The 11,556-nt window shown below is 41.9% G+C and overlaps 1 protein-coding gene across 2 annotated transcripts; it reads right to left on the reverse strand.

The window, feature by feature from the left end:
• Window positions 1-2,155: 2,155 nt before the first annotated feature.
• On the reverse strand, window positions 2,156-11,150 carry LOC104607297 (binding partner of ACD11 1-like). Of its 2 annotated transcripts, XM_010272920.3 has the most exons (5): window positions 11,010-11,150; window positions 8,966-9,069; window positions 8,799-8,874; window positions 8,577-8,660; window positions 2,156-2,956 (listed from the first exon to the last, which is right to left on the reverse strand). In XM_010272920.3, the coding sequence occupies exons 1-5, from the start codon at window positions 11,013-11,015 to the stop codon at window positions 2,384-2,386; spliced, it is 843 nt and encodes a 280-aa protein (XP_010271222.1). In that variant the 5' UTR covers window positions 11,016-11,150; the 3' UTR covers window positions 2,156-2,383. The 2 variants fall into 2 exon arrangements, with proteins under 2 accessions (XP_010271222.1, XP_010271221.1); XM_010272919.2 differs by lacking the exon at window positions 11,010-11,150 and having other exon boundaries at window positions 8,966-9,093.
• Between the last annotated feature and the right edge of the window lie 406 nt (window positions 11,151-11,556).

Consider the following 11,556-nt stretch of genomic DNA (forward strand, 5'->3'; position numbering starts at 1 on the left):
CCATCCAACAAGCAAGTGTCTGTATTTCATTATTCAAAACCACACAATTCGGAGGTCTGCTCAAGATATTTGGTGTCGATGACCACTGACCAGTAGTGACATCCCACCGTTTGAGAAAGAGGAAGAGCAGGTTCTCCGCGTCATGAATGCCAGTGGGCCACCGCGTTCATCATTGCCATGAGTTCACATTTGTGCCCCACAGAGCCCGCCCCACATGCACATCTCAGTGGGAGCTTCTCTCCTACGAGTTCAGATTGGTGGTTCACGGCACATTCCAATTGTGTATTGGGAATATCTCTCAATGACAAATACAGGGGATGTTCCCAATGCACACTGAGATATACATGTGGGGGCACTCCACGTAGGGGTGTCAATTGGACTGGATTTGGCCCAATCCGATCCCATCCAATGTGAGTCCATTATAAATGGATCAGGTCCAATCCAATCCAATGAATGCTTTGGATCACTTTGGATTGGTCCAATTCAATGTCTAGATCGTCTAATCTGTTCAAATTTATTTTGATTTAAATTGGTTTCAATCCAAGCTTGGTCCATTGACAGATATATTCTTATCTTATATCAATGGACCAGATATTGCTTAATCCAACCCAATCCAATATAAATTTATTACGGATGAACCAGGTTCAATCAAATCTAATAAATATTTTGGACCAGAGTCTTGTTGGTCCATCCAAATTGATTTTGGACTGGATGGGGTCCAATCCAAAACTGGTTCCTTGACACCCTTAACTCCACAGGCGCTGATATGATATTTTGATCTTCTATACTTGTTATTGGGAGATGTTTACAATACACGGTTGGGATGCGCTGTGGGATGCTCCTTATCCCTATGTCTCTTTTCCACTACCCCATTTAGCCCGCTAACTGGGTCTAGTGCATAGCACCTTATCCCCATGACTGGAACAATTTTGATGAAAGTAGTTAATTAACAGCTACTGCTTACCCCACTTCTCTGAATTATTACCTCTCCGTTTCTTTTCCTAGTCTTTAGATGAAAGATCAATGACCTTTTTTTTCTTTGTAAAAACGATGAAGGATAACAAATTAGTTTCTTGGTTCTGACACTACTCAAAAGCCCACGCCTTACGCCTTTCAGATTGTTTGGACTTTCAGAACCTTCAAAAGAGTGTTAGCTTAACCATCCCACAACTCATCTTTTAATCTGGAAGCAACCAGCCTGGCCCTTGTATACTTAAAAATTATAGAGTTGCACTATATTATGTATCCTCAGGCTTGGATCCTCATTGTAGGCATTTCGTCAATTCTGCCTGGTTATGACATGTATGAAAATAACAGTGCACCACAGACACAGACAATCAGATAATGCAATGTAGGTAGGGCAACACCCCATGCCCTTCTCACAAGAATTCGACAGAAGACCTTGCTTAGAGCTTGGGAGCCTAAGTTTGCTAAGGCTGTGTTTGGTTTGAAGGAAATAGTAGGGAAAGGCAGGGAAACCTTTACAAACCTTGTATAGGTTTTCCTGCCTTCCTTTCCTTTCTCTACCTTTTCCTTCAAACCAAACATAGCCTAAGGGAAATCATCAGCCCATGCGTCCTGCTAGGGTGATAGGGGGTTTGCGGCAAGAGCAGCATGGGATTTTACAAATTTTCACCCCTCACCCCTCCCCCCCGGGAAAAAAACAGTTGTACAGGAAGGTGGAAAGATCTTTATTCGATGGTATCATCTTTAATGAGACGAACTGGATGATAGGTTGTTTATTGCCTAAGTATATCAAATCGACCTCATTAATCCAACAATAAACCACCCAGCAGCATCAGTGACAGTGACTCTGCGGATGCAAAACGGATAAGAAATAATAAAAACAAGGCATGCATAAAAATATAAAATATGAAAAAGATCCTTGGACTTGGGAAACTGACATTTCTTACCCAAAAAAAAAAAAGGGTCTAAGATTGACATCTTGGGAACTGGTAACTAGCCTATTGCCGCTTCTCTTCAATGGGAAGCGGCAATAGGCTAGTTACCAGTTCTTAGGGAGTAATAGCAGGGTTTGCACCAAGGTGTGTACCCCCCCCCCCCCCCAAAAAAAAAAAAAGAAAAAGAAAAAACAAACAAACAAACAAAAAATCTTTAGTTTTCAGAGTCAAATGTACTACAAAAAACAAAAGGGTAAAAGTGGAAGAGAAAATGTCTCATTGGAATTCCATGTTACCATGAACATCCAACGTGAAATACAATTATAAACCAATCATGCAACCTACATGAAGCTCAATACTAATGGTAAACATATGGAGAAAACAATGGTACCATTCACACCAAAATAAATATATATATATATATACAACAAACTGACGAAAATAAAATGAAACTTAGAAATGGACAAGAGTAATGCCGGTAGTCATATAACACCGAGCTTTCCATCATCAGCAGAAGCAACTGGCACTATAGGAGGCTCCCCTGCAGGAGAATCAAGATGGATTTGTGCAAAGTCATTGACAAGCCCTGTCCTCTCTCGATAAATGGTCTCCTTTTTCTCCTCCTCAGCCTTCTCAACTTTCTCTTTGGTCATTAAGGTAACATCCTCAGCTGCCTTCGCAACCATGCTTAAGGCACTTGACACCCATGATGCCCCTGTGGAGACATAACGGTTGCTCATGATGGCAGACCCTGCACTGCTTGCCTTCTGTTCAGCCAATGCAAGGGCTGATCTTGTCTTCTCAGTCACCTGGAACATCTGGTCCACTTCCCTCACCTTTTCACTGACCACAGCAGTACCAACACTAATCTTCTCACTTAGCCCTATCTTCTGGTCAAGGGATGCAACTTTTGCAGAGGCATTTGATGTTAAGTTATGCCGCCCATCAAAGGACTTGGCCTTTTTGAGAGCATCCTTCCCCAATACGAAACCCTTAGCAAGCATGCTACTCACAACATCCTCGGCCTTCTTAACAGCTGGATTAGTACTAGAAGGCTTCAAGAGCATTTTTAAGATTTCGTTAGGGGGATTTGATTCATTGACATATAGGGAACGGATAATAAAATTTCCTGAAATATAAATATGCATATACAACAATACTACACACATCTGCATATGAGATTAGTGGTGAAATTTTACCAAAAATAAGATAGAAACATGCAAACATGGGTAAATGAAAAAATGTGTTTTAATTAACTAAGAAGACGTTATCTTCCAAACCTAAGGCATAGCATGGGAATGCTATCAAGTGATTGACTTTGACTCGTCTACAAGGCAAACAGAAATTGCATGCTTATGCCCTCAATTGTTTAAACTGGATCAAGAGAGAGGCTCAGAAATCCCTTCAACTTCAATAGCATTATACCATGCAAAATGTTAAAGGAAGGTAGCATAAGGTTTTTGGGAGAATTTATATTGTGGTGTCTGATCTCCTAGAGAGGCTTTCCTTTTCTCTAAATACAAACGGTGGGAGAGAAGGATACAACTGTTAAGAGCCATTATGAATTGATTGCTAGTGATGTTGTGTTAGGGACTCAGAGGAGCAGCTCAGCAAGCTATGAGTATATTCTAGGAGGAAAAGAAGGAAGCCACGTCAGGTTCTTGAGCCAGCTAACTCAGAGATAGTTGGATTTTAACTAATCAAGAAGCCAGACGGCAAGTGTCAGTTACAAAGATAGCTGAAATAGTATGAAAGAAGCCTGTATTCCTGCTAAGAATAGTGAATTAAGACTTACCTTTCTCTCTCTTCCCATTTCTTCTCTTAACTTTAGTAAAAGAGGCTGCTCCACCCTCAAGAGGAGCCTTACTTGGGCAGCAATGCAACATTTTGGTATCAGAGTGTATGCTGATTCCTTGAGAAGAATTGAGAATGCCAAGCACACGATCTAAGGCAATAGAAAATTGTGTGGATTGAATGGAAATCCACCTGCACAAAGTGATGGGCGATTTGCAGGAGTCAAGAAAACCTTGGCATTGGTGGTGGCACATCTGGAATGAAACCCCACTAGTGTAACTGCAAAGGTGACTAGGAAAGAACCAGCCACAAGCAAGAAGGAACAAGGCGCAGTGGATGGACAGCAACTAGAATAACAAAGTTTGACTTCCCAAATTATTCAAGTGACGATCCTATGACTTGGATCTTTAAGGCCAAGAGATACTTTGAATATCACAAAACTCCCAGCCATCAGAGGATCCCCATAGCCTTATTCCATCTTGAGGGAGAGCAAACCCTATGGTTTCAATGGTTTTGCTGCTCCCACCCTTAAGTTTCTTGGGTTGATTCCACAGGATCCTTGCGTATTAGGTTTGGAGCCATAGAGCTTTATGATGAAGCCCTGTCCAAACTCTGGAAACTGGGATGGTGAGGGACTATCAGGTTGAATTCGAGAAGTTGTCAACGAGGGTGCAGGGTTGACTTGAGAAGGCTCTCCTCAGCTGCTTCATTGGAGGCTTAAAGGAATAAATTAGGGTGGAGGTGAAGGCTCTTTAGCCCACCACAGTGCTTGCAGTCGTTGGTCTGGCATGGTTACAGTGGTTGCAGTCATTACTCGACTTGCTTCAGTTCAGGCCTACAACCACAGTGCGTGCACTCGTTATCCAAGGTTTCAAGAAGAGGAAATGGAAAAGATTGTCCAGGAAATGTTGGAAAAGAAGTTTATACAGCCAAGATCCAACCCATATTCAACACCTGTCCTCCTTATTAAGAAGGATGATACACAGCAATTTTGTGTCCATTACCAATTTACCAGGCCTCAGATCAGATTATAGTAAAGGATCGTGTCCCAATCCCTCTTATTGATGAGTTGCTAGATGATTTACAAGTCGCCACAATATTCTCCAAGCTTGACCTCAGCTTGTTCTATATCATCAAATATGAATGCATCCAGATGATGTCCCCAAGATAGCATTCTACACACATAATGAACAAGGTATCTCGTCCCTACTTACATTGTTTGGGCTGACAAACACCATGTCTACCTTCCAGGCCATCATGAACAAGGTATTTCATCCCTACTTACATTGTTTCACCCCTAGTTTTCTTTGATGATATACTAATATGTAGTGCTGATTGGACATCTCACTTACACGGTTACACCATTTATGTTTCTTTAGCATATAGTTGTAGATAATCCATTTTGACTCTTGACCAACCCAAATCATTTTTGGGTTTCAACTAACCTGTCCAGTAGACTGGGTAGACTTAAGAGAGGAAGAAGGGGATGATAGGCAAGAAAAGGTTATTAAATCATATTAAAATAACATTTTGTTTTTTCTGTGGAATTTTGGTAGGACATATAGCCATATGAATGTAATTATAGCTGTAAAATTGTACTATAAAGCTAGTGGGCCATGAATGATGTTTAATTTGCCAACGTGCTACAAATAATGTTAAATTGGGTCAGCTAGTGTCGTAACTTCTATCTCAATTAATTTGGGTTAAATGGGGTATGTTGTGATAGTGAAAAACAGGTTCAGCTAGAAGTTTGATGGCAGTTTTTTGGAGTTTCAGACGAAGGAGCTGTTAGGGTACGAGTGATGGGTATTGATGAGGGCAGATTTGGCCCTCCACTAACATCATGACACATGGCATATCAGAACAGCTGAACTACATCCCAGCATCACCTAGGCGACAACTTGCCTTAGCCAAAATGGGGTCCCAGCTGGCAACCTGCCTCTGCCGCCGACCTGGCGACCTGTCTCTATCGCCGACCTGGCGACCTACCTCTCCAGAAGCTTGCCAGTTGTCTCTGAGCCTTTCGGGATCATGCCACGTAACCGTAGGCCTTATCCTCATCCCGCCCGAATCGGAGGGAAACAGTAAGCCTTATTAACTGGCACGTTATCCTCCTTCCAAAGCGGAACAGATCCCTACGTCGTGGGCCGAGGATTCCGGGAACGTTTTGCAATACCCACGACAGCCCAACTATATAAGGGCGTCAGCCCCTGAGATCCAGGTAGATGCGCAATTTTAGTTCTCGCATCTCTCCAGCTCTCTCACATTTAGCTATCTTAAAATCTCTGATTCGCTTACTTAAGCATCGGAGTGCCCACCCCGGTTAAAGCAACCTAGGCACTCTAACACTGTTTCCTTGCAAGTCACATTAGAGCCACCTCTCTAGCTCATCACCACTCAACTAGACATCAGAGCCACTTCTCCAGCTTGTCACCACTCAGTTAGGCGTCAGAGCCACCTCTCCAGCTCGTCACCACTCAGTTAGACATCAAAGCCACCTCTCCAGCTCATCACCATTTAACTAGGCGTTAGAGCCACCAATCCAGCTCGTCACCACTCAGCTAGACATCAAAGCCACCTCTCTAGCTCGTCACCGTTTAGCTAGGCATCAGAGCCACCTCTCCAACTCGTCACCATTCGGCTAGACATCAGAGCCACTTCTCCAGCTCGTCACCACTCAGGTGTCAGAGCCACCTCTCTAGCTCGTCACCACTCAATTAGACATCAGAGCCACCTCTCCAACTCGTCACCATTCAGCTAGGCGTCCAAGCCACCTTCCAGGTAGGAACCATTCAGCTAGGCATCCAAGCCACATTCCAGGTAGGGATTATTCAGCCAGGCATCCGAGTCACCTGCCAGCTGAGAGCTGCCGAAATGCGCATCATCAGATATGTTTCTAAAGGTTTGTGTCTCAGAGGAGGAGATTAGGGAGCGTGAAGATTTTCTCCAATGATTTCTGATTGCCCAGTTTGCTGGTCAGTGTCCAACTGTTGATGAGTTTGAACAATGGGTCTTTCTCTCTTGGCATCTCTGATCTACTCTAAAAGTTAGGCACTTGGGAGGGAACAAGTTGTTGCTCATCTTCTCTTTTGAGACAAGCTTTGGGAGCCCTACAATTTAGTTTTTCCCAGTTCAATGGTCAATGATTGACACTCTCAACTGGTCTCATTTCGGTAGCTTTGAGAAACAAAGGTTTGGGTTTGGGCATGGGTGGGTTTAGGTGTTCAGGATTCCCCTACATGCTTGATGCCCCACTGTTTTCAAGGAAATCAAGAATGTTGCAAGGGGTTTTATTACTGCTAGCCAAGCGAACATGTCTTCATGCAAGCTCAACTCTCTCAGATTGTTGGTTTGGGGCTGAGCGGTTCACAACATCCCTAAGTTTCTCGAGGTTGAGGTTAAGGGAGTCGATACAAACTTCACCTCTCTGTTAAGGATTTGGAGCCTTTATTCACTAGTTGGACCTCTAACTATTCTTTCCAAATGCAGGGGCCATCCGATTTTGGGGCTAATAAGTTATGCCTTGTTTGATAGTTTTCTTGCACCAGAAAATCTCTGTCCTACCTCTGGGCATTTTGTGGCACTAGTGTTAGAAGAAAATGCAAGAAACACCATAGGAGAAGGCTTCGTCATTGGCCTACGAGAAAGATGGGCCAATCGTCGACGGAGGTCACAAATTCACTATCCGCCATTGTGGAGGGTAGTGAAACTTTAGATGTTCTAGAGCCCAACCTCCAACTCGTTCCATTTTAGGTGCCACCTTCGCAGTTCGAGTGGAAGGTGAGTTTTTTTTTTGGGGCAATGACCCGGGATCCTAACCCACTTTGCTCTAAATTTGTGGATTGGGCCACTTTTGTTCCACCCCTTTTTATTCTCCCACCAACTTTGGGCTTGTCTTCCTCAAATGACTTGTCACTTTGCACTAAGCCCACAGATCCTTCTTTGTGATCTCAAGGGTTGGACCCTTTAAGCACTGTTGGCAAAGGCTCAAAGTTTTAAATGGGCCTAGTAGAAGGGAGGAGGCCCTTCGTGGTCCTCCCTTGCAAGATGCCAAGGATGATCAGCACATTCTTTCCCTTTGTTTGGGTAGTGAAGCTAATACTCCTTGTCAGCAGTAACTTGTTTATAGTTCAGCCTCTCTGGGTGTTGTGGAGCAGCAAGTGGATCAATTAATTGCTTTTGGAAGCTTTGTTTGTGTGCATCTTTCAAACAGACAAGAAGCACAAGTTCGAGATAGGTTGAGGGACAAGGCATCCTCAGGTCAAGAGAACCCTACTTCGTCTTCATCTCTAAGCACTAGCTTGGAGGATGAAGCAGATACAATTAGTATTGTGTCCAAATACTTTGCAGACAGTGCAAGCTTTCTTCTAGGTTGCAAAAGAAGCAAAGACATCACAACTCGTTATGATGTGGTAGTGGCCAAGCTGCCTTCCAGGGGGTCCCTTAGCATGCGAGGGTAGGGTAGAAGGGGTAGGAGAGGAAAAGGAAGGTTGGTGAGGTGTTTTCTAAGCAGTGTTTAGAGAACAGGACTGGATCGGCCGGTTTGTTGGGTAATTTAGAACTTCAAAAAAAACACCTTTTTATTCAGGTTGCAGTATTTCCACCTTTCCATATATTATTGGTCACCTTTGTTACCATCTTAATATTCAGAAAAGATAGGGATTCAAGTATTCTATCACCCATGCCTATTTTCTCCACATCCCACAACTTATATGCCTATGGATCAAATTCATGTCATGTTAATTCCTACAAGACATACTAGCCCCATATTTTACCAAAGATAACAACCAAGGCCACTTCCATATTTAAAGTGTAGCACTGAACTGAATAGATAAAAAGCATATGAACATGATGATATTTGACTTTAAGTCCTAAACCTACCGAGTTTGGTTGAAAAGCTTCAGGAGGCAACTGGTAATTCTCAATAGGTGTTATTGTGACAGAAAGGTCAACAATGGTGGCTCCCTGCATCATGTAAATGCAATGTTTAGAAGGTTTCTAGAACAGGATAGCATATAGAATTCCGAGTTTGTGCATCAAACATCAGAGGGATTTGAGCATGAAAGTCATGGTAAAAGTTACTAGAGTAGAAAATACACACACCGAAAGAAGTATTGCTGTGTCCGCACCCTGTGAATCCTTGAAAGTAACATATGCAAGTTGAGTTCTTTCAGATTCTCTGCAATAACAGAAACAATGGAACTATGGAAGATCTAGTATTGTTTTGTAAGGAAACAAGGAAGTTAGCTAAAACATGAAAAGCAACCAACCTTTGCATTTCAACATATTGAATATTACCAGAGAAGGAGAAGAATTCTTTGATTTCCTGTTCGGATGCAGCTAGTGAAATATTGCTTACTTTGACTGTTTTTACCTGTGCCATGAGATGATAAACAATGGATGGAAACTCAAGCAGTGTCATCAAGAGTTTTAATGTAGGATGAATGTTGAACAGATTCAAACATAAATTCAAAGAAATAACACAAGGAAAACTTCAAAGACAAAACAAAAAGGTTAAGTTATCAATGCATGCTTATGGCACAACAGATAAAGAACATAATGAAGCAGCAGATAGAATTCCAGCCATAGACTACAGACTACAGAGTCAGCTAATTTCATTTTGTACAATATCCTCTATCTTTGTACATGAACAAGGAGATCTCATAGGTGTTGGAGATGCATAAGCATCTGTCTCTACATTGAGGGATGGCATACAGATTATGTTGCATCACTAGCAGTGTAAACTACGATGGGAAGATATTGTAATGTGTACCAACTAAGAGAGTACGAAATAAGCTTATCCTCACATCTGTAACATCAATTGTCCAATTTGGTGATGGGGGTCTATTCCCATCTCATGATCACAATGGTCCATTGAGACCTGCATATGACATGGTCAATTAGGTTATGTTTGGTTTGATAGAAAATATGACATGGTCAGTTCCTTAGGAACTTTCCCTCGATTTTCCATTTCTCTCTTCTTTTCTATCAAACCAAGCACAGCCTTAGGTTTTATTCTAGGAGTAAAGTAAAACAAGTAGAAGAATTGAAGTGAAACAATGATAATGAGAATTGGCTCAAGTGACAGTGGTATACATGGTCAACTGTACCTCTAACCCAACACAGTGACAGCAAAATGATGAGGCAAAAGGAAATAGGAGAGTTCAGATAAAAGTCAACAACAACTGAAGGTTCAGGAAAGAAGCCGGCCTAAATGACAATGCTAAATACTACAGCATATAGAAAGCACCCTTGGTTCTGGTTGCTTGCATAAAATCCACCTCAACTAGCCATCCAAGTATAACTCAAACCTATCTCAAGACCCCTCATATAGCATGATAAGGTCAAACAATCTAACCTTCAGAAACTTAATCAAATGAATGGTGAAAGTCAAGAAAGTCACAACATTGAATATCCGAACATTCTTAGTAGAACATCATCATCAGCCAAGTCTTGTCCCAGATATATGGGGTCAGCAACATGAATCCTGTTCTGCCATTCTGATATGTTGGGTCCCAGAACATAAAATAATTCTGCTATCTGCAGTCATCAACCCTGTTCTGCACTTCTGTAAATAGTAACTAACCTCCTGGGTGCACCCTAATGTGCAAGACTTATAGTTTAATTCCCCTCTCTCAATTCTCGCTCCCTTCCCTCCCTCCCTTTATGTTAATTGATTTATCAGGACCTTGAAATCAACTTGAACAACTAAAAATTAGCATCCCAAATATTAGAACAAATTTAATCTAATCTATCATATACTCTTACAAATCCTAAAACAAGCCAAGCGTCAGTGATTCAACCATTTCAAACATCTCCCTCCCTCCCTCTCTACTTCAACATTTTTTATTTAATCTGAAATATACTTAAACAGGCCATATATTGCAAACAACATACTAGTTCACCAATCCATCGCAAATCTTGATGAAGAAACCGAACCCGTGAATGCCAGACCCTTCAAAGCTCCCCCGTTACAGAACAAATGGCAACGCTTATTGTCCAAACAGTGCTAAACAACTGCACATGATATATATACCTGACTATATAGGTCTATAACATAATCATCATAATCGCCTGTGGTTCAGCATCAACTCCCCCGCTTTAGGAAACTCAGTACACAAATAAACTCGCAGATCTCTAACAACTTACATGCATAAACGATATATCCAATTCATAAACAACCAATTCAACAACAATAAATCCAATCTCGCATACTCCGCAGATCTAATTAGATCCCGATACATAGATCATTTTTCCAAAACAGAGAACATCACCGAATCGAAAAAAAAAAACATGCATAGATCAGTAGCTTACCGACATTTGAAGGCTATTTTACGGAATCCGCAGAAACAATGGCGACGTCTACAGGAACCTTAATCGAGATCGGAAAATGCCGTGAAACTGGGGCGAGAAATCTGAGAGAAGTTCAGAAATGAAATTCTTAGGTGGAAGAATGAGTAGCAGAAAACGGAGACGGCTTCTGTAACTGACGCCACGTCGGCAGCGACTTCTCACAGGTCACAGCGGCTATTTTACTCGCTGGCAGATTTTGATTCGTGCATGATTAATTAAATAATTCCTCCAGGCTCCAACCGACCGTGTCCCACACGTTTGACTCCTGATTCGATGATTCCTTACTGTTTTTATTGTTGGATAAATTTTAGAAACCCTCCGAAATTTTTTAAAATTTTGGAAAGACCGAAGGAATGCTCTAATGCTCTATCTCACCGACATCCTCTAATACAATTTCGTCCATATACCGGCACACTGCCGATTGTGTTTTTCCACTTTGGTACCGAAATGTGTGGTACCTGAAAAAACTAATAACTAATCATGTCACGTACATCAATCCAGCTGTTTT

Source organism: Nelumbo nucifera, chromosome 4 (assembly GCF_055504915.1).
Source record: "Nelumbo nucifera cultivar China Antique chromosome 4, China Antique-T2T, whole genome shotgun sequence".
Lineage (NCBI taxonomy): Eukaryota > Viridiplantae > Streptophyta > Magnoliopsida > Proteales > Nelumbonaceae > Nelumbo > Nelumbo nucifera.

What these genes read in the sequence shown, in the direction of transcription:
- LOC104607297 (XM_010272919.2), bottom strand. Translation starts at nt 9,078, where the DNA reads ATGGCACAGGTAAAAACAGTCAAAGTAAGCAATATTTCACTAGCTGCA. An exon ending in CAATATGTTGAAATGCAAAG is followed by an intron (nt 8,875 to 8,965) that starts GTTGGTTGCTTT and finishes CTGTTATTGCAG; the next exon opens with AGAATCTGAAAGAACTCAAC. An exon ending in AAGCTTTTCAACCAAACTCG is followed by an intron (nt 2,957 to 8,576) that starts GTAGGTTTAGGA and finishes ATGCTCTTGAAG; the next exon opens with CCTTCTAGTACTAATCCAGC.